Below are 21,707 nucleotides of genomic sequence, written 5' to 3'. Positions count from 1 at the left end.
GACACAGTTGTGCAATTTGTGCTCCTGTCTTGGGTTCTTTTGTCACTGAGATCAAGAGTCATGAAACACACACCAAAACCTTGCATGATAATCTTTAAATCTATTTCACTTTGGAATTGTATTCATTTTTTTGTCACCAAAACATTTCAAGTTTATTTCCAATGGAAAGGAAAAGGCGGATATTCACGCAGAGGGAATTTAATTGGTTACAAAACAGTCGAGACTACGAAATAAAAGTCAGAGTTTTCATTATATTCTTTTTTTAATTTTCTCTTTTATATTCTGCAAGGGAACATGTGGTACTAATAAGTTTTAATGAATTATCTTTCCAACTGTTCATGATGAGTAGCATTCCCATGTGAAGCCATCCCATGTGAACTTTGTTTTTAGGAAGGAGATCTCTAAAATCATGATGAGCTCCTACCTACGAGGCCTCAACATGGCCTCCTTCTTCTGTGCCAGCAAGATCATCGTCTTCATCACTTTTACCCTCTACGTGCTCCTTGGAAATCCCATCTCTGCCAGCAGGGTGTTTGTGACTGTGTCCTTGTACACTGCTGTACGACTCACAGTAACTCTCTTCTTCCCCAACGCCATCGAGAAGCTTTTTGAGGCCCGCGTCAGCATCCGTAGGATACAGGTCCGCTGCTGGCAACTCTTGATGAATGATTCGCTTTAGCAACTTTCTACTACTGACTGGAGCTGAATTAATGGTCCAGTATATGATCATTGTGGAAATGTTTGGTTAGACCTGCAAAACTGTTAGTGACTGGCGATGTTATGTTCTACTCTGATGGTCTAGGAGTTCCTGATGCTGAATGAAATCACAAAAAGCAGCAGGCCACTGCCACAGGATGAGAAGACGGAGTCCTCTGTTGAGATTCAGGACCTGATGTGCTACTGGGACAAGGTCAGAAACTCTAAAATTAACATTAAAGCTGTTCTTTATTTATTTGTTGGATTCTTTACCTGGTAAACAGCTTTAACAGGTAAATGAATAGGTTTCAATGTCTTAAAAAGGAGTCCACAGTTAGAGGAAAATGGTGTATTGTTTGCATCATCTGTTTTTTTCCTTCGACGTTTTTACATCCCTGCAGAATCTGGATGCTCCGTCACTCCAGAACATCTCTCTCGTTCTGAACACCAACCAGCTTTTGGCTGTGATCGGCCCAGTGGGAGCTGGAAAGGTAAAAAGTCAGCTTGGTTATGATTTGCATCACAGACACAGAAGAGTCCTGTTTCTTTGATTAGGGGCTCTTTTTTTCTGCTTGTTACCTCTAGTCTTCACTGCTGAGCTCCATCCTGGGAGAGCTGCCTCCACATAAAGGGGTTCTGAAGGTCAAAGGCCAGCTGACCTACGCAGCGCAGCAGCCCTGGGTGTTCCCTGGAACTATTCGCAGCAACATCCTGTTTGGGAAAGAGCTGAACCCCCAGAAGTATGAGAGGGTCCTCAGAGCTTGCGCTCTAAAGAGGGTGAGGACTTGAACGCACCAGTTACAGACATCAGCTCTGATGAATTATTGCAGAGTATTTATGATGACTCGTGACTTTCACTTCAGGACAACAAGGTGCCACTGACTCTTACTCGATCTCAGAAACAAAGTCATGATTGGCTTCTCTGATCAGACCAACAAGAAACTATTTAGAGTGTAAACTCCGCCTCATACCTTTGACTTGTACTGGAGCTCTGTACTCAGGGCTCGTATACCTGCTGAAGATTCATGGCTACTCATTTAAAACCCATGTGAGCAGTTGAATCACAGTAGCAGCAGAACAACAACCTGGGCTCACACAGAGGGGTGTTGATGATGATGCTGTGTGACTGCAGGACCTGGAGCTGCTCCCAGATGGAGATCTGACTCTTATCGGGGACAGAGGTGCGACACTGAGCGGAGGACAGAAGGCTCGCGTTAACCTGGCAAGGTAAGAACAAAGGAACGAGCATCAATCCAGGTTCACGTATGTAAAGACACACTGACTGAAAGCTGTCTCTATGAATGCAAGTATTCAAGAATGTTGAGTATAATGTGTGTTTTCAGGGCTGTGTATCAGGACGCAGACATCTACCTCCTGGATGATCCTTTAAGTGCTGTGGACGCTGAAGTCGGCAGGCACCTGTTTGAACAGTGGGTTGCTTAAGAGTTACAGCTTTATGGGAAAGTTCGGACCCCTACGTTATCAGTACCTTTGTTGTGGCAAACACTCTGTAATCTATAAGTGCTTGTTCTTTGCTAAAGCTTCTATTTCTGCAACATTCTTTGGCTGTCTCGTGTGCACAGCTGTTAAAGCTACCCAGGGATTTTCCTTTTGGCGAAAGTTCCTGTTCCATATCCCTCAGCTTCAGTGTCGCGTGTGGTCGATTTTGGGACACGATTGTTTCCTTGTTAACCACAAAGCAGCTCAAGAGGTCTTGTGCCTCGGCACGGATCACTGCAAGTATTTATAGCCTGTCCTCTTTTTCTCAGTGTGGCATCTTATCTGTCCAAGGTTTCAATGGCTGTTTAGAGGCTGCAGCTCACCTTCACTGAGTTGAAGAGTATTTTCAAAGCCTTGGAATTCACACTAGCTGACTTAATTAGCTCGAAGCTGCTAATTTAAGACTCACAAACACAGTTATAGCCTTCTGGAATCTGAGGGTGCCCAAACCTTTGCACATGCCACTGATGTTTTATTTTAGTACTGACATCAAATTGCAGTGTTTGCTGGAAATATTGTTTTATAGAAGGATGGTTCAAGACTTTTCCCTTTCCAGACAGCCACATTATGTTGTGCAGAACTAAAAACAATGCAAAAATGTATCCCACAAGTCAAGTTGGTGTATTTTTATTTTTCTGGCTTCAGCAGCAGGATGAGCCAGTACATGCAGTATATCAGCACTGCTCCTGATAAATTTTCATAGTCAGTAGATTTGCTGCAGTCATTGTACAAATGGCAATAGAAACCCACACCTCCCTGCAGTGATTTCCTCTCTCGGTGCCCTTGTAGTTGGTCAGGTCTGGCTACACTGCTGTGCAACAAAAGGATCTGAAGTGAGAGCAAAGATCAAGAAAAGGTTAGAATGAAGTCAGGAAGAGGTGTGGTGCTGCAAGTGTCAGACAATAGGACCTGGCTCTGCCCCACTTCCTATTCCCCTCTTCCTCTTGGACAATTCGGACATTCCATAATAGCCAGGATAAAGAGTAGGACTGATAATACACAGGTACATTGCAGTATGTTTTCATGTGGTTTAAGCTGCTCTTGACAGTGTGTATGCGTTTTTGTCTCAGGTGTATCTGTGGCCTGCTGAAGAACAAGCTTCGCATCCTGGTCACCCACCAGCTACAGTACCTCAAGACAGCCGACCAAATCGCTGTTCTCAAGGAGGTTGGTGCTTTTACATTGTCCACCAAGTTCAGTCCATCAAAACTCACCAAAAGTAGAACTACAACACAGATGGACAAACTTTAGATCGAACATCAGCCAATATGCCAGGTACATGAAATTAGCAATCGAGAACAAGAAGCAGCCGTCCCATTGAAGTGTGTTCACTCTGGACACTTGCGCCACTCAAGCAGATCCAGCAGGCAAAAGTGCTGAACCTGAACCCCCATGTTAGTCAGCAGTTAGCACACCACAAGCTTGCGTGCATTACCTGCTTTCCCTGCTGACTTGACATTTTGTGACTAATTCAATGATGTTTTCACACGTAACAGCTACTTCCTGTTTCCCAGTCTGGTTAAAAAAGTCTGTAAAACCCGCTGACCTCATTAATGGCGTGATTTCCACACAGTGAGTTATCTTGAGCGTTGAGTAAGCTACACCACCCTCAGGTCAAACAGATTGTATAACCTGAGAGAGCAGGGTTTTATACTCAAGTGTGCCTCAGCAGGCTCCTTTGTACTGGTGACTGTTAATGTTTCCAAAGCGCTTGTGTGTACCACTGCACCGCTCAAGTGTCTTAACCGTGTGGATGTGTCAGGGTCACTTGCTGGCGAAGGGGACATACACGGAGCTGCAGCAGTCTGGTGTGGACTTCACTTTGCTGCTGAAGGAGGAGGAGGAAGAGCAACAGCATCCTCAAGACCTCCTGAGCCGGAGCAGAACTCTGTCCCAGAACTCCGTGATGTCCCAGGCCTCCTCTGTTCACTCAGTCAAGGAAGGAGATCTCCTCGAGGTTTGTCCCTCACCTCTGTTATTCATTCCGAGTACCTCAGGGTGCTGCCAAGTTTCCAGCCTGGACATCAGATCCTCACAAACATTGCAGCTTCAACATATGGATGAAAACGACATGTAAGATGTGAATATTAATATTCCCTCTCACGTTGCTCATGGGGCAATATGGTGGCAGGTGGGGAGATGAGCTGCTGCAGTTAAACATATGTAAGTGAGAGCCCCTTCCTTACTGAGGATGGTGGTCACGGACTGTCAGTATTTAAAGGTCCCTGTCCTAGCAAACCAAAAACTGGTCTGTTGATATTCATGATTAACAATGAGGACTGAAGATTCGGATTCACACAGAAACGTCACAGCCATCTAATAACACACTGGTCCTTTGTTTCAAGGATTTCTAAAGGTTAGCATGGAGCCACATAGCCTTCCTGGGGGCCTGGTCTGTTAAGGTTGACCTCAGCAAACGGTTCCCTTTAGTTTTGTAGTTTTCATGAACGTGTTTGTGCTGCGAGTGTAGTCCTCTGTCAAAAGATGCCAGTGAGGAAAACAACGAGACTTGAGTCTCGTTATTGTCAGTTGTCATTGAGTGTGTTTGTAATATCAAGACTTGCCCGTGATCCCATCAGTGGTCTTCTGTGTCCAGATGGAGCCGGTGCAGATGGTGGCAGAGGAGAGCCGAGCTCAGGGAACCATCGGAGTGAGTCTCTACTACAAGTACCTGCGAGCTGGAGCCAACATTGTGATTCTGCTAGCTGTCATGCTCATCAACATTCTGGCTCAGGTCTGCAAAAACATTTCCCTCTGATATAACATTAGGTCAGAAGAAGTCCCTCGAATCATCCTGCTGTTGACCTGACATGGAGAGACATACTGTGTTTTATCTCTCAGGTGTCCTACATCTTGCAGGACTGGTGGCTGGCTCACTGGTAGGTACAAGAGCTTCAAGCTGCTCATGTCATTCTTCGAATTTAGGTTTTTCAAAGAAAAGTAAAAAAAAACATTAAAAGAAAGAGTTCAGGGTGTGACTGCGTTTGAACTCCTCAGGGCTGATGAGCAAGAGAAACTGCACACCAACAACTCCACCGTCCAAAACAGACAAAACCTCACGGAAGAGCAGCATCTAGAGTTCTACCTGGGTATTTACGGAGGTAACCTGAACACACACACCTCCAGGGAGCTGCACTCACTCTTAGAGGAGTCTGAGGAAGATGACTCTGCTGCTTATTTGCAGGTTTGACTGCAGCTGTCATCATTTTTGGCTTCATGAGGAATTTGCTTCTGTTCAATGTGCTGGTGAGATGTGCTCAGGCGCTGCACAACCGCATGTTCACCTCCATACTGCGCACTCCCGTACGCTTCTTTGACATCAACCCCATTGGTGAGTGCAGGTGAAACATGAGCTGAAAACACAAACTACAGTGCCTTGTGGTGATGAGTTTAATAGTGGGATGTTGCCACGCTGTCTCTTGTCAGGAAGAGTTTTAAACAGGTTCTCCAAGGACATTGGCCAGCTGGACTCCAACATGCCGTGGACCTTTGTGGACTTCATTCAGGTGAGGACACACATCTAAGCAACCAAAACCAGTTCACTACTTATCATGATACACCAAGATAGACAAGTACCAGACGATCGAGTCCTCGCTCTGTTTGTGTAGCACATTCACATAGAAAAATTCTTTAGCTGCTGTTTGCAAGTCACACATTTTCAAACTTTTTAGATAGTTTTAGGAAGAGATGCAGTCTAATTTGAGATCTTTAGTATCTGAAGGCCTCTGTGTGAATGCTTAATGGATTCATTGTGTCTGAACAGGTGTTCCTGCAGATTCTCGGGGTCATCGCTGTCGCATCGTCAGTGATCCCCTGGATCCTCGTTCCTGTGCTGCCCCTCCTCCTCATCTTCCTCTACCTCCGCCGCTACTTCCTGCACACCTCCAGAGACATCAAGCGCCTGGAGTCCACCAGTGAGTCTGCTGCAATGCAATGCTGTGTCTTTGTGAGGTCACTAAGAAAACATGGACAGGTGTGCATACAGTGAGTTACGTGACTCTCACACTTGTGCTCCTGTGTTTGTTCCCCAGCTCGGAGTCCAGTTTTCTCCCACCTGTCATCCTCTCTTCAGGGTCTATGGACGATCCGAGCCTTCGGAGCGGAGGAGCGCTTCCAGGAAGCCTTCGATGCTCACCAGGATCTGCACTCAGGTTCCTTTCAACTCATGATGAGAAAAAGACTTTGTGGATAAGAGGGAAGCCTGAATATGACACTTAAGAGTTCTGGGTTCTCAACAGAGGCTTGGTTCCTGTTCCTGACCACTTCTCGTTGGTTCGCTGTCCGCCTGGATGGCATCTGCTCCATATTTGTGACCGTCACCACGTTTGGCAGCCTGCTGCTCAGAGACCGTAAGTCTTAATCTTTCTCATTTAGTTTAGCATCACACCACCAGGGGGCACCACTGTTACAATGTATTTAACTAAAGTACTGTTGGTCTGTCAGAGCTGGATGCCGGGTCAGTGGGTTTGGCTCTGACCTACTCCGTCACTCTGATGGGCATGTTTCAGTGGGGCGTCAGACAGAGCGCTGAGGTGGAGAACATGGTAAGACCCTGATCTCTCTCATTTCTGCATCAACTTTAGGTGTTTAGTAGAAGTTGTCTTCACTGTATTTTGTTCCTCAGTGTGTGTGTGATGCAGCTTTAGACACGATAAAGTGAGGCTCAGTATCAGAAACACGATTTAAAACTCCCAGTAATGTGTTCAACCATCACTCTGCCTGGTAACAGATGACATCAGTGGAGAGGGTTGTTGAGTACACTGAACTAGAGAGCGAAGCACCATGGGAAACCCAGAAGCGTCCTCCTCATGAGTGGCCCAGCAGAGGTCTGGTGACCTTTGATGGGGTCAGCTTCTCCTACAGTGCAGACGGACCCATGGTGCTACAGAACCTGAAAGCCATGTTCCGACCCAAAGAAAAGGTTGGACATGTTTGCCTCAGCACGACCAAACCCTGTTTATGTCATATGATGTCAGCTGACGTTCCTCGTCATCCGTCCTCCAGGTGGGCATCGTGGGGAGGACCGGCGCGGGGAAAAGCTCTCTGGTCTCGGCTCTCTTCCGCCTGGCAGAGCCACAAGGACGCATCTACATCGATGGAGTCTTGACCTCTGAGATCGGCCTCCATGACCTTCGCCAGAAGATGTCCATCATTCCTCAGGTAGAGATCAGCTGTGGTTTCAGCTTGTCTTTGAAACATGATGTCCCAGTCACCAGCTCCTCATATTCTGCTGGTTGTGAACAATTAATATTTGTGATGTTCAGTTCATGCAAGATGATATAATGGGCTCATTCTATGACTGTGACATCATTTCCTGTCGGTGATGGACTGCTTCTTTGTTAATTTACTGCGCTCATAAGCTTCATGTGTCCCTCATCTTGTGTTACAGGACCCAGTGCTGTTCACTGGCTCCATGAGAAAGAACCTGGATCCTTTTCATCAGCACTCAGATGAAGAACTGTGGAACTCTTTGCAGGAGGTCATTAACAAAGCTGCTCATGACAAGTGTTTGTTCTCCAAACACACATCCAGGCTCATGTTGGTCACCACGCTGCTCCCCGCAGGTCCAGCTGAAGGGGGTAGTGGAGGAGCTACCAGGGAAGCTGGAGACGGTTCTGGCTGAGTCAGGTTCCAACTTCAGCGTGGGCCAGAGGCAGCTGGTTTGTCTGGCCAGGGCCATCCTGAGGAAGAACCGCATCCTCATCATCGACGAGGCCACAGCCAACGTGGACCCCAGGTGCCACTGACTCACCTCACACACACCATGGTTTTAAACAGGAAGTATTCATCTGGGTTCTTCCTGCAGGACAGATGAGCTGATCCAGAAAACCATCCGGGACAAGTTCAGAGAATGTACGGTGTTGACCATCGCTCACCGCCTCAACACCATCATCGACAGTGACAGGATACTGGTGAGACCACCGCGCTTCACTCAACTCTATGCATTTGATGTGTGAATGTGGTAGAAAGCCTCCTTCATGCCAAGTGCCCTGTTGACAGAAATGTTTACCTGTTGTTTGATCCAGGTTCTTGATGCAGGAAAGATCCATGCCTACGATGAGCCTTACATCCTGCTACAAGATCCCAGTGGTATCTTTTTTAAAATGGTGCAGCAGACTGGCAGGCAGGAAGCAGCGGCTCTGCTGGAGGCAGCTCAACTGGTACGTCCTCATTCCTCCATAAATAAATCCAACGCTAAGTGACTCCCATAAGTTTGTCATTTCTTTTCCCCCCCTCAGGTGTACGAGAGTAGAAGCCATCCAAAACTAACAAACGGAAGTGCAGAAGCAGCCGACGGCAGCCTGGTCATCTTTGAGACAGCACTGTGAGCCTTAAAATCACTGCTGTAAAAACTGTTGATAGAGATTGATATTTATCTACACCGATGCCTTCGTAGAACTAAAGTGCCTTATTGTCACATATGCACGTTACATACACTCACTGCTGCTGCTTGTGGCCCCTGAGTGTGTGTTTTTAAATTATCAAGTAGACTAGGAAGGGATGATATCTGTCTTTCTAGAAGGTTAACTGTTACTGAATATGTAGTATATTAAGGTTGCCTTTCTAGATTTCTTCTTTTCAGATATCTAGAAAGGCAACCCTAATATACTATGGCTAAAAACCCTCCTCCAAGTTGAGCATCTCCGTCTTGGAGAGCGATGCTGCAGCATCACTCTGACACCCCTGCTCCAGACGACACACACTCAGGTAACTACACACAGCAGCTGAGTGTTTCTAGCCAAACCTGTCCCTGTAAATATACTGAGGCATTATTGTAACTACGTACAGACAATTTCACAATAGTACACACGATTTAGCAGCAACAACTGAGGGATTGTGTTTTTACCTGTTGGCACTGAATTCCCAGCTGCTACAACCTTAAGTCATCTGCTCTTTAAACTGTATATATTTGTCAAATACTGTATAAAACCTTCAGATTTTACTTGGCTGTTGTTTGGCTCCAATGTGTTCACCCAAGAATTAAAACATTTTGGATGATAAGGAGAAGCCAAGGCACGCAAGGTGACATGTTGGCGCGTGCTCTTCCAATCATCACCAGCGTGCCTTGGCTTCTCCTTACCATCGCACAAGCAGCCCAACACTGTGACCCTCCCCTGACCCTCGGCTTAAACATTTGGATTTTTACCTTCATCAAGGATCCAGCAAAATGATTATCTAATAAAAAGAAAGACATGATTGTTTCAATAAAACTTTATCAGAAAAAAAAACAAAGACTTTCAACAAAATACACATGTCAACTCTGACTGGACCCTCTAAGCTTTTTTAAAATAGCAGTCATCACATCAACTAATGGTGCATTTGATAGCTGCAGTAGACACTAAAAGAGCCTTAAGCCTGAGGATGATCGCAGGCTCCGCAGGTACTACTTACATCTGCAACCTGGATCTGCAGTGGTTCTGTTGTGCTGCCTGGAGAACAGAGTATTGACATCAGGACACGAAACCTTCTACAACCAATTTGGTTGTCATTGTCGTGAAAATGACACCAGCTCACCTGTCTGGCTGTGCCCAGTAAAGCTGCTGCCTCGGCCTCACCCATCTGCTGCACCATGTGGTAGAGGGCACCCTCTTTGTTCTGCAGCAGAGTGAATGGACGGTCCAACTCCTGGATTCTCCCGTTGTCCAGAACCTAAATTAAACATTTTAACAAACAAAATCAGGCTTAAGAAGTTTGAGTGAAGCGCATTGACAGACAGCGCGGTGGTCTCACCAGTATCCTGTCACTGTCGATGATGGTGTTGAGGCGGTGAGCGATGGTCAACACCGTACATTCTCTGAACTTGTCCCGGATGGTTTTCTGGATCAGCTCATCTGTCCTGCAGGAAGAACCCAGATGAATACTTCCTGTTTAAAACCATTGTGTGTGTGTGTGTGAGGTGAGTCAGTGGCACCTGGGGTCCACGTTGGCTGTGGCCTCGTCGATGATGAGGATGCGGTTCTTCCTCAGGATGGCCCTGGCCAGACAAACCAGCTGCCTCTGGCCCACGCTGAAGTTGGAACCCGACTCAGCCAGAACCGTCTCCAGCTTCCCTGGTAGCTCCTCCACTACCCCCTTCAGCTGGACCTGCGGGGAGCAGCGTGGTGACCAACACACACGACCACAGACTCATGTTGTACTGCTAGTAATAGAAGATTGGATTCTACCTCCTCAAGAGCTTTCCACAGGTCATCATCAGTGTGCTGGTTGAAGGGGTCCAGGTTCTTCCTCACAGTATCAGTAAACAACACCGGGTCCTGGCGAACAGAGATGAGGTGAGACCACATGATGAGTGAAACTCTTCTGAGCTCGGCTGATCTCTACCTGAGGAATGATGGTCATCTTCTGGCGAAGGTCATGGAGGCCGATCTCAGAGGTCAAGAACCCGTCGATGTAGATGCGTCCTTGTGGCTCTGCCAGGCGGAAGAGAGCCGAGACCAGAGAGCTTTTCCCCGCGCCGGTCCTCCCCACGATGCCCACCTGGTTGACAGAGGCCTGACTGCTCATCACGCGTCACATCTGGGTGGATCCAGCGTGTGTGTGTTCAAATAGCTCACCTTCTCGTTGGGCTGGAAGGTGGCGTTGATGTCTTTGAGAATCAACTGTCCGTCGGCGCTGTAGGAGAAATTGACGTGGTCAAAGGTCACCAGGCCTCGATTTGGCCAATCGGGAGGAGGACGCTTCTGGGTTTCCCATGGTGCTTCACTCTTTAACTCTGTGTACTCCACCACTCTCTCCACTGACGTCATCTGAGGAGGCAAAAATAGTCGCTTCGTCATCAGGCTATCATCGCTTCTCTTCCTCTGATTAAAGCTGGAACCTGTTACACACACACGTCTTACCATGTTCTCCACCTCAGCACTTTGCCTCACCGTCCACTGGAAGTTACCTATCAGGGTCACAGCGTAGGTCAGCACCAGGCCCACCCCTCCAGCCTCCAACCCTAACACACAAACACACACTGCTTAGAGGCATGAGTCTAGACTGATGTAAACACTACAATCTACCTGAGGAAAAACACATCCATGTTCCTCTCTCACAGAAACCTCTTCAATTTACATCCTGGAGCTTCTTTTCATGATTTGTGTACAAGTGCAGGATGAGTACTAGCTAGCAGGGTGTTGCTAATACCAGCCTGGACAGTACATGAGCGTCATAGCACCCTGAGATACTTGACGTCTTCTCACCATCTCTCAGTAAAAGGCAGCCGAACACTGCAATGGTGATAAAAAGCGAGCAGATGCTGTCCAGGCGGAGAGCAAACCAGCGGGACGTCATCAGGAACAGGAACCAGGCCTCTGCCACACAAGAACACGGTTGGACTGTTGAGAACGTGGAGACATCAGCGGTAACGGGGAGACGCTCCTGACAGAACCAACCTGAGTGGAGGTCCTGATGAGCATCAAAGTCTTTCTTTAATCTTTCCTCGGCTCTGAAGGCTCGGATGGTCCACAGGCCCTGGAGAGACGAGGACAGGTGGGAGAAGACGGGACTCCGAGCTGGAGGGGGACAAAGACGGGTGAAAGGCCTCTGCTTCCATCTAAACGGAGTCAGTTTTCCTCGTCTCGCATCTCAGGACTGAAAGCAAGATCCACTGAACCTACTTGTCGACTCGAGACGTTTGATATCTCGTGATGTGCAGAGGTAGAACCGCCGCAGGTACAGGAAGAGAAAAAGCAGGGGAACAAAAGGGATGAGAATGAGAGGTATGACTGACGCCGCCACAGCAATCACGCCAACATTCTGCAAGAACAACTACAACACAACCAGCGTCACACTGAGAGGAAGACTGGGAACAAACGCCATGAACATGAGGCTTCGTCTAAAGGTTCCTCACTTGATAGAAATCCACGAAGGTGATGGGCAACAGCGAGTCCATCTGGCTGATGTCCTTGGAGAACCTGTTGAGAATTCTTCCTGCAAAGGAGGATTAAGCAGTCAGCCGCACGGGACACAACAGGAAGCTTTACGCCTGCCTGACCTTCGACGCTTACCGATGGGGTTGACGTCAAAGAAGTGGACGGGCGTGCGGAGGACCGTGCTGAACATGCAGTTGTGGAGCGTCTGAGCTGACCTCACCAACCCGTAGAAGATCATTAAACTCCTGGCGTAGCCAAAAACTACAGCAGCCGCAGTTAAACCTGCAAACAGAGGAGCGCTGTGGAGTCAACGGTCCACCACGCAGTCGTCCCACGATGAACCTACCTGAATAAACGCCGAGGTAAAACCTGAGACTGAACTCCTCCTCTGCCTGAGTGGCATTGTTTCCGTCCTTGACGCTAAGAGCACTGGTGGTGTTGAAGCTATCCACTCGGGCCCTGGCAGGGGACCAGACCCAGACATGAGACCGTGTGTTGATTGGCCAGTAAAAAAAAAAAAAAAAAAAGGCAACAACAACACGAAACCCACCAGTACACCAGCCACCAGTCCTGCAGAATATACGCAACCTGGGACAGGAAACAGATTCAGTCTTCAGGAGCCAGTCGAGCACACGTGGAAACGCTGAGCTCAGTGCTGTGCTGGTTTAGGAGTTGCAGCAAGACTCACCTCGGCCACGACACTGAGCAGGACCACGAGCAGGATGGCCAGAGCGTTGCTGCCAGCACTGAAATACTTCAGATAAATGCGGCTGCTGACATTCCCCTCCACTCTCGTCTCCTCGGCCATGGTGTGAAGGGTTTCAACCTGCAAAACAAGTCGCCGCTGTTCAACATAGATGCAGGGGACCTCGTGTGGTCACGAAGGGACTCGGATGTGAAAATGTACCTACAGGGAGGTGGTCAGGGCCGTTGCTCTCCGGAGGCAGGAGGCTGCTGTAGGAACAGTGAGAGTTGTGGGACTGACTGGTTCTCATGCTGTGTGACGATTGCTTGTCGGGGTCAGCCGACTGAGACCACCGCCCCAAATCCTCATCACTTTTCAGCAAGGTCACAATGTCCAGGCCAGAACCCTGCAGCTCGTTGTAGGTACTGTGGGCCATGACGTGACCCTGGGAGACGGAGAGAGAAGGCGGGCCTGGTTCAAGCAGCCGTGAGCCTCTGACCTGCACACCTGCTCCGGGGGAGTCTCTCACCTCTTTGATGACCAGAATGTGGTCAGTAGCCTTCAGGTACTGCAGCTGGTGGGTGACCAGGATGCGACACTTCTTCTTCAGCAGGCCACAGATGCACCTGAGCAACAGCCGTACCCGTTAGGGCGCCGCGACAACGTCAGTTACAAGGACCTGTGCAGACCTGTCACCTCCAGACAATTCTAGCTCTAACAACACGGGCAAAGTCACTCCTACGTGACAACTTAAGCAGGTTCTTTGTGTGACGATGGTTCAGAATCTTGAGCTCAGCTGAGGCTTGTCAATCATCCTGAGGAGGGGCTCACCTGGGGGGGTTCCACTGCTGCATGCTGCTAAAATGTTAAGAGGCTAGACGGTATTTGGGTCACTCACTGCTCGAAAAGATGTTTCCCAACCTCAGCATCCACAGCACTGAGAGGATCATCTAAGAGGTAGATGTCTGCTTCCTGATACACAGTCCTGACACACACACACACACACACACAGGCTGTACAGAGATTTTTCTCAGAAGTTAAACACCTACAAAACAAGAGTTAGAGCAACTTGTTGCTACAGCTATAAACAAGTGGACATGGTGAAACATGTTGTGTGTTGACGCAAGAAGTTTGGTCATCACAAGCACAGCCGGGGGGGGGGGAACGTTTGCACTCTATTCAGGTGTTTCCTGTCGTCTGTCAATAGTTGAGCCAGTTCTCCTACCTGGCCAGGTTGATGCGAGCTTTTTGTCCCCCGCTAAGTGTCCCTCCTTTGTCCCCAATGAGTGTCAGGTCTCCGTCTGGGAGAACTTCCAGGTCCTGCACTCAAACGTACAACAAATACAAGCTGTGTTAGGCGAAGGTTCTCTGGAGTGTCAGTAATGGCTGACTTCTACGTTCTGAAATCACCTTCTTCAGGGCGCAGGCTCTGAGGACCCTCTCATACCTCTGGGGGTTCAGTTCTCGCCCAAACAAGATGTTACTACGAATGGTTCCAGGGAACACCCAGGGCTGCTGGCAGGCGTAATTCAGCTGACCTCTGACCTTCAGCGTGCCGGTGTCGCGAGGGAGTTCTCCCAAGATGGCGCTCAGCAGGGACGACTGGTGGACACATGGACATGTGAGTTTTCCTCTGCTGTGCTTTCCTAATCCCACCGTCCATGTTGCTCGTCCCCAACCTTTCCTGCTCCTACTGGGCCGATGACCACCAGCAGCTGATTGGACTTCACAGCGACGGAGACGTTCTGCAGGGACGGAGCGTCCAAACTCTAAAAAGCAAACAAACATAATAAGACTTGTCCACATTGGACAGTGTCAGGCTGAGGTCCGGAGCTTCCACCTTGTCCCAGAAGCACGTCATCTTCTCTATCTCGATGGCGTTCTCCGACTTTTCCTCCAGCGAGAGTGCAAAGTTCCTTCGGTCAACTTCCTCCAGCAGCAGGAAGTTCTGAGGAGGAGGAAACACACAATGCAGTATTTCCCCTTTGATGTTCACCGAGCACCAAAGCTGCCGCTGACATGGGTGACGGAGCGCTGGCATTCCACTCCAACACAACAGCACAGATCCCCCTCACACACTGGTGGGCTGCTGCTGTCTTAACACATCAGTGGCCTCCAGCATGGGTCAGAGTTAACCCCAACATGAATGAGACGCTGCAGCAAGTGATGGAACCGGAGGGAGCAACCACATAGGTTTGCAGCACATGATCCATGTGTGGGGGGGTGTATCAGGATTTTACAACAGCGAATCATTGGATACAGCAGGATGATTATGCAACCGTAAATCCTGTTCCGTCAGATACAATCTGTGACTCATATGCTGTTCCACCTCTGTGATGGATTGGCCGACGTACCAGCTTGTTAAGTTTCTGAATTTTGCCGTTTCTCCGTGCGTTTGTGTGGAACTTCTTGTTCCGAAACAGACTCACCTTGATCCTGCGAACGCTGACCAGAGTCTCTGATAACTTCTCGATGGCCAGGGGGAAGAAGAGGGTGACGGTGAGCTTGATGGTGCCGTACAGAGACACGGTGACGAAGACGCTGCTGGCCGTGAGGGTGTTGCCCAGGTGTGTGTAGATGGTGAAGGTGACAAACACTATGATCTTACTGCTGGCGAAGAAGGAGGCCATGTTGAGTCCTCGTAGGTAAGAGCTCTTCATGACTTGACTGATCTCTTTCCTGCAGAGACCCAAAGGAGGCGAGGTTCAGGTCCGGACTCGAGGACGAGCCACCCTGCAGCGGTGAATCTCGGAAGTTTAAATGTGTGTAAATCCTGTGTGTGAGGAGAAAGCATCTGCGCTCCATTAAACCTTCAGCTGAGTCACCCTCCTTATTGAAGAGCAAACCGAATCCCCTTTAGGAAACATGCCGTGGCTTCAAGGACACTTTCAGGTTGGGTCTGGAGGTCAAGCGGGGTCCTGCCATCCTGAGCCTGTTAAATATCAAACCCTGCTGGTGCTTCCTGAGTCCAGGACTCATCTATCGATACTAAATGCCAATCATTTATCATCACCCCGGAGGCGGCAGGAATCAAACCAGCAACCCAGGAATTCCTGATCAGCACAACTGCTCTGAGCAGACACAAAAATACTAATAATTAGAGAAATCTTAACTCTGCATGGTCCTAAAGCTCACAACAGATTAGGGGAAACACATTCCTCAAGTTTGAGCAGGAGGCAGACGCCCACATTTCAGGCCTCAGGAGAAAAGCAGCATGAAAATAACGTCAGACCTTAAATGATCCTGACATTTTTCAACCTCATTATTTTAGATTGAACATGAACAGAACACTAAGTTACCAGCGTTGTTGTGTGTGGACTCCAGGAGGGAAACTATTTCAGATTCATTTTCACTTTGTTCGAGCTCAGAGAGCAGAGAGGAGACGTTGGTCGGCCGCGGAGCTGCAGAGGTTCACCGTTACCTTCTGGCCTCCGTCACCAGAGCCGAGAACGGTTTTTCCCAGGCGTACATCTTGATGATCCTGATGCCAGACACCACTTCATTCATGATGCGGATTCTATTATCTGTCAGAACTGCTGTTTTACTCCTGCAAGACATAAACAACCAACAGATAGGACTTGGCTTCCTCTTCGTAACCCCAATTCATGGAGACGATATAGAAGCGTGTCGGCCAAAACGTTAACGCGTCACACGCCACCTTGGGATGACTTCCTTACCGGAAGATGCCAAAGAGCTTTCCAAACCAGCTCTGCACGGGCAGCAGGAGGGCAACGGCTGCCAGGCCTGCCAGACACGAGGGGCCGATCTCGTACCACAGGAAGCCAATGATCACCCCGGCCTGGAGGGGCCCCACCCACAGGTAGTGCAGGTTGAGAGTGATCTGCAGAAACGCTGGTTAATAATACAGGGAAGCAGCTCCAGAAACACAGACTCGGCAGCCCTGATATCCTCACTTTGGACTTTGGAACAAAAGAAAGCGACGCATGTCATAATCTGAGCTGGAAGGAGCAGGGAGCCGTACGAGGTCACCTGACAGGCAGCCTGAGCAGACGCCACTCAGGAATGTCACGGTGGCACACGTGCCAGACTGACCGTGCTGGAGGCCACTGATCTGTTCAGACAGCAGCAGTCCACCAGTGTGAGTGCAGGCTGTCAGGACGGCTCTCAAGGCCATGGACCCGTTTCATTGAAAGAGTAAATATGATTTTGGCTGAGTAAGAATGTAGGAGAGGAATGTTTAGTGCTGCTGGGGAGGAAAGCGTGACAGCTCGGGCCAATAAGAACAAGACTGAGCCACTGCATTACCCTGTTACGAAGTGGGTGCTGGATGTGGATCTCTTTGATCAGGGCTTGGATGCAGGAGTCTGTGTGTAAACATGGGAACCGATGTCGTTCGCACAGTCAAAGCCATCACGTGAGCGTCTCACCTCATCGAAACGATTGACATCATTGGACAGGAGGTTGACGATCTGGCCGATGGTGGTTCGTCCCATGGACTCGCTGCTGAGGCCCAGAGCCTGAGGAGTTCACAGCTCACAGTGACAAGCGCCTGGAAATCTTTCCTGCTGCAAACCTTGTCCTGCTAATCTTTACCGACCTTCCGGTATATCATGTGGCACACGGCCACTCGGGTCTTCATGCCGATTCTTTGGACGAGGTAGTAGTAGAGATGCTGGAGGATGGTCAGCGCAAAGGTGGAGAGGCTCATGGCGGCAGCACAGCCGTACGCCGTGTGAAGACTCCTCTCATCGTCTGGGTCGTAGTTCTCAAAGAAGAGGATGATTTTGCCCAGAAGAAGTGGCTGGATGACTTTAATGCCCTCCTTTATCACAGTGACACACAAACACTGTAGATTTTAGAGTTGTCATACTTCGTACTTCTTTTTTAACTGATGTTTTTGGAGCAGGACAATAAATATCCATACATCTACTTTATTCCACTGCCTTTTTCAAAACTACGATCCTCCAAATACAAATATCACCTCCTCGGAGAGCTTAGGGTCTGGCTTTGGTCGCCTTCTGCTCAGTGTCTTTAATGCCATTCCACTGAATTCAGATGAGATGAACCCAGAACCTACCAGGCAGAACGCAAAGAACCCAGCGACTGCGTAAGACCTCCCGAAGCGCCTGATGAGGACCCGGGTGAGCTGTGGCTCCTGAAGTTCCTTCGTAGCTTCTCTGACTTCACGGTCCCAGATTCTGCCCAGGAACGAGCGAGAGGTTTAACTACCGTTACAAGAAGGTCATGTGATGTGCATGTCCTTGTACAACCTGTTTATCTCCAGAACGACACACACTACTGACAAGGACCGAGCCAGGACTCTGCATAACAGAGGACAGATGCAGCAACACGGCGAGCCTTCTCTCATCGACTCCGCCATGATTGACTCGCTCAGGTGGTCGAGTGGTCACACACGCATGTCAGCTGACCCTGTCTGTTTACTGTTAAATAAAGGCGTCAATGCCAAAAGAAAAAAAAAAAAACTGTCCTGAGTGTAACGGCTCCACCTGCTCTGCCTCACCAGGAGATATTCCTAAAAAAACAAAAGAACCATCTCTTCTGAGTAGTGACGGAGTACCTCTGTAGTTCTTCTCCCAGTACTTCTGACCGGTCCTCGGGGAGAACGCCGTACATGTCACTCTCCTCCAGCCTCCGTTTGTGTCCCAGGCGCAGCAGAGGGCTCAGCCAGCTGAAACACAGATCATGTGACAGTTACATGAGCAGACACACGAGGAACTCCTGCGTTCAGGTGAGAAGGTTCACCCTGAGTTTAGGGAGGCCAGTGTGGCAAGTGCTCAGACCCCCCCCCCCCCAACATTAACATACCACTGACTAGATGAGATGACATCATCCCTAATTAAGCAGCAAAGGAGGACGGTCAAGTCTGAAAGATCAGTGAACACACGGTAATGAAGACGTTCCCAAGCAGCATCGAGAGGAGAACGTGAAGGAGAACCCACACAGGAACCACGACTGACAGTGGAGGAGGTCCTGGGGGGTTGGTGGGCTCCTGGTCCTCCTCAGCTGCTGAAGCAACAACACCCTGCGTTTGTTTGGAGTTGGTGAACATTCAGTTCCTCCTGAAGGTCCCGGGTTATCAGGAAGGAATCTGAACCGTCTCCACTGAGCTCTAAGTGGTTCAGACCACACCAGAGAACCAGGATTTTCTGCATCTTAGAACGCCACCCCACCCCACACACACACACAGTGGTTCAGCAAATACAGAGACACCCAGGACCTGCAGGGTTGAGGAAGACGACGTCAGGACTCTGCCGCCATGTTGAGGAGCACCTGTAGTAATGCAGTTGCTGGCCGGGCCGAGGTCCTGAGGGGTGGGGGCGGAGGGGAGCAACTCGGCTGATGAGGATGGTGCCAGCAGCAACAACAGATCCAACTCTGCCAGGCGTGAGAGCTGCTGCTGCTCCACCTCCTCAATCAGAGCGTGACGTCACCATCGATTGCATACTGGATCAGCAGGGTTTGTACTCCATTATTGTCTTGGCTCCTGTTTCTCCTGTAAACACTGAGGTCTGCGTCTCTTGTCTTTATGTCCAACAAATAAATAAATCGAATCAACTTCAAACAAGAGGTGTCAGAATTTTACCACCCGTTAGACCTCCACTCCTCCAGCACATTCATGTGGTTTGCATTCAGGGAGTCAATAAAATAACACACACACACAAAAAAGAAAAGAAAACTTCAACACACCTCCAGCAACCAACCAACTGTACACTTGTTGTAATAATCAGCTGGGGGGGGGGGGGGGTCATTACCCCTCAGAGCAGCAATAAACCTGTTATTGCTACAATTTTTCTTTTACCATTTCAGGGCAGACAAGAATCTTTGCACATCCTGCTGCAGTGGTAACCAGATGCCTGGGGGGGGGGGGGGGGGGGGTGCAACAGCTGGCTCCACTTATTCACGTTGAGCGCCACTTTACCCCCCCCCCCCTCAAAAAAATTCTTTTTTAACCTTAAAACTCCAGAAGGAGAAACCGCGTCACGCCTCATCAATACGTGCAGCTCAAAGCTCGTAGCGTCACCGCGGCAGTGACACCACGCTGCGAGATCCAGCAGAGCCATAAAAACCAGCACTCACCACAGAAAGACCCTGGAGAGGAACTTGGCCGTGACCAGAGGGTTGTGGGATCCGTCTGTCTTTTCGGTGTCCAAGTTCATTTTGGCAGCAGCTCAGGGAACAACTGTCTGGACACTGCGGAGCACACACGGCAGGACCTCATTCACGGCGTGAGCGCTTCAAGAACATCACGTAAAACTGCCAACTAAACACCACCAATAAAAAAGCTTGTTACGCTGATAAGATATCCCGCTGCCTTCAGGTGCTTTCTATTGCGTCGTAAATATGAGCCGAGTCGCAAAAAACACCAAAACAAAAAACAAAACAGCGCGTTTACAGCAAAGCAGAGGCGGTGGTGTCTTTTAGTTTAATACAAACACATTTCAAACAAAAATAATGAAACAATTAAAGTATGAAGTGAATGCAGAGTATGAACTGTGACATTGTGGTAACAAATCGTGTCCTTAACAGATTATATGAAGTATTTGCACAACATCCACTCACGTCTCAGGAGGAAGACGCGAGAATGCGGCTGAATTTGTCCCACCACGTGTAAATTGAATAAAGAATAAATAATAAAATATTAAAATTTTAAAAAATCCTGTTTCTGTTGGTTCTGCTTGTCGGTCCTAAAAGTCTTAGGTGTCCCTCGTTTCTGATGTGGGCGTCATCGGGACGACAGAAGCTTGTGTTTCCAGGGGCTGAAGCGGGACCTGAAGTAGACGCTTTCATCCGGGCAAAGTTCGGGGAGCCCTGGTTCAAGACTGTCACGTGATCGTGATCCACCCAGAGGGGGAGAGAATCCTGCTCGGCACTTTTACTTGGGCCTCATGTTTCAAAGCCTAAACTTGAACGCAGCGTCTTCTGCGCTGGTCGTCACGTGCGCTGGCAGATGACCCCCCCCCCCACCACCACCACCACCACCGCGTGCGTGCGTGCGTACACTCTGCAAGACTCAACCGTGATATTTAAAACTGTACAGAAATATTTGAGTGGACCCCGGGGGTGTGTGTGTGTTGGGGGGGGGGGGGGTGTCAAGTGCGATAAAGGGCAGTCTTAGCACCCCCCCCCCCCGACCGATGTTGTCAGGTTTCACTGACCCTCCAATCACTGCAGGCAGCTTGGCAGTGCTCTGCAGGTCTGACGGGTTTCAGGTGAGCTGCTCCACCGTCACACAGTCACGTACTCCAGGTAAACATTCACGTCTATCTCGTGCGGGATTTAGAACGACGCAGGTGGATCAGCGCGTTCAGAACCCCCCCCCCCCCCCCCTGCGCGCCTCATATAAAAAAAACCCAAATTGCTTTACGAAGTAAAACCGGCAGCACCCCCCCCCCCCCCCCTTTTCTTTCTTGAATGCACCAGAACTCCTATCAGTCCAACACGTTGGAGCGGTTTTTTACAGACAAGAAACGTCCCTCTCCATCCCGGTCAGACTTGTAGTTCCACAAGCCCGCCGCTAGAGGGAGTGAGGCGCCCGTTTATGAACATCGGACCTCCAGCACATTTAGGCGTCTCTAAACACCACAAACGCTTCTCAACAGTAAGACTGTCCTCGGAGCCCCTCAGCGGAGGTGTGGAAGCAGAGCAGTCCTTTCATTCATTCAGAAAATAGTGGAGGAAGAATCAAACAGCAGGCCGCCCAATGATGCTGAGGGAGAGTAAACACCTCCATTAAATGCGTCAATCAAGAGCGGAGCACAAACCCTTTGATCTGTCTTTAAACCCCCCCCCCCAGTTTGTCTCTCTGGTGATTTACCTGATTCAAGGCGGCCGCCGCGCGTCCAGGCTGAGCTCCAGGAGTCGTCCGTGGTCTCTTCCTACCGGCTGTCGCTTCTGCATCCTGAGCCCCAGCTGTTTCTGAGCCACATCTTGTTTGCACCGGGAGCCAAGACTGCGCTTGACCTAGTTCACCATGAGCCCAAGGGCCA

The 21,707-nt window shown here is 49.2% G+C and overlaps 2 protein-coding genes and 1 long non-coding RNA gene across 20 annotated transcripts in view; 2 read left to right on the top strand and 1 right to left on the bottom strand.

Annotated features, from left to right (window-relative positions):
• The window catches only part of LOC147272696 (ATP-binding cassette sub-family C member 4-like), a 36,194-nt gene extending 27,036 nt beyond the window's left edge, over positions 1–9,158 (top strand). For 11 of the 12 annotated variants that reach the window (XM_086199854.1, XM_086199838.1, XM_086199827.1 and 8 more), the window contains 24 exons: positions 391–640; positions 803–910; positions 1,098–1,187; positions 1,282–1,473; positions 1,829–1,923; positions 2,040–2,126; positions 3,267–3,363; positions 3,959–4,153; positions 4,793–4,930; positions 5,038–5,075; positions 5,194–5,297; positions 5,381–5,527; positions 5,623–5,702; positions 5,960–6,110; positions 6,228–6,347; positions 6,435–6,545; positions 6,640–6,740; positions 6,926–7,117; positions 7,201–7,356; positions 7,586–7,675; positions 7,761–7,933; positions 8,003–8,108; positions 8,223–8,357; positions 8,436–9,158. In XM_086199854.1, the coding sequence (XP_086055980.1) occupies positions 391–640; positions 803–910; positions 1,098–1,187; positions 1,282–1,473; positions 1,829–1,923; positions 2,040–2,126; positions 3,267–3,363; positions 3,959–4,153; positions 4,793–4,930; positions 5,038–5,075; positions 5,194–5,297; positions 5,381–5,527; positions 5,623–5,702; positions 5,960–6,110; positions 6,228–6,347; positions 6,435–6,545; positions 6,640–6,740; positions 6,926–7,117; positions 7,201–7,356; positions 7,586–7,675; positions 7,761–7,933; positions 8,003–8,108; positions 8,223–8,357; positions 8,436–8,525 (3,046 nt within the window). In that variant the 3' untranslated portion in view covers positions 8,526–9,158. Of the gene's footprint in view, positions 1–390; positions 641–802; positions 911–1,097; positions 1,188–1,281; positions 1,474–1,828; positions 1,924–2,039; positions 2,127–3,266; positions 3,364–3,958; positions 4,154–4,792; positions 4,931–5,037; positions 5,076–5,193; positions 5,298–5,380; positions 5,528–5,622; positions 5,703–5,959; positions 6,111–6,227; positions 6,348–6,434; positions 6,546–6,639; positions 6,741–6,925; positions 7,118–7,200; positions 7,357–7,585; positions 7,676–7,760; positions 7,934–8,002; positions 8,109–8,222; positions 8,358–8,435 lie in introns of those variants that run through there. The other variant, XR_015112129.1, reaches the window with a different exon arrangement.
• LOC147272694 (ATP-binding cassette sub-family C member 4-like) lies at positions 133–21,691 on the bottom strand. Of its 7 annotated transcripts, XR_015112134.1 has the most exons (38): positions 21,536–21,691; positions 19,798–19,911; positions 18,278–18,388; positions 17,777–17,897; positions 17,297–17,521; positions 17,127–17,216; positions 16,416–16,579; positions 16,160–16,285; positions 15,168–15,417; positions 14,579–14,686; positions 14,418–14,507; positions 14,149–14,340; positions 13,964–14,058; positions 13,637–13,723; positions 13,268–13,364; positions 12,965–13,183; positions 12,742–12,879; positions 12,604–12,641; positions 12,400–12,512; positions 12,189–12,335; positions 12,032–12,111; positions 11,799–11,949; positions 11,574–11,693; positions 11,382–11,492; positions 11,037–11,137; positions 10,752–10,943; positions 10,519–10,674; positions 10,362–10,451; positions 10,109–10,281; positions 9,928–10,033; positions 9,712–9,846; positions 9,589–9,626; positions 9,344–9,372; positions 3,986–4,243; positions 2,949–3,024; positions 2,068–2,115; positions 1,276–1,915; positions 133–1,179 (listed from the first exon to the last, which is right to left on the bottom strand). XR_015112134.1 is itself a non-coding variant. In XM_086199923.1 (34 exons), exons 2-33 carry the CDS (start codon positions 19,875–19,877, stop codon positions 9,369–9,371), a joined length of 3,948 nt encoding a protein of 1,315 aa, XP_086056049.1. In that variant the 5' UTR covers positions 19,878–19,911; positions 21,536–21,691; the 3' UTR covers positions 3,443–4,243; positions 9,344–9,368. The 7 variants fall into 7 exon arrangements, 2 of the variants coding, with proteins under 2 accessions (XP_086056049.1, XP_086056059.1); XR_015112131.1 differs by lacking the exon at positions 3,986–4,243 and having other exon boundaries at positions 135–1,179; XR_015112135.1 differs by lacking the exons at positions 3,986–4,243; positions 13,637–13,723 and having other exon boundaries at positions 135–1,179.
• Positions 14,174–19,231, top strand: LOC147272695 (uncharacterized). The gene is made up of 3 exons (XR_015112151.1): positions 14,174–14,359; positions 15,219–15,305; positions 15,424–19,231. It is a non-coding gene; the product is annotated as an uncharacterized LOC147272695 (long non-coding RNA).
• Positions 21,692–21,707: the final 16 nt, after the last annotated feature.

Source organism: Aulostomus chinensis, chromosome 1 (genome assembly GCF_037954235.1).
Source record: "Aulostomus chinensis isolate RoL2024-O1b breed Wild chromosome 1, RoL_Achi_v1.0, whole genome shotgun sequence".
In the NCBI taxonomy this organism is placed as follows: Eukaryota; Metazoa; Chordata; class Actinopteri; order Syngnathiformes; family Aulostomidae; genus Aulostomus; species Aulostomus chinensis.
This window is presented reverse-complemented; position numbering and strand designations above follow the sequence as displayed.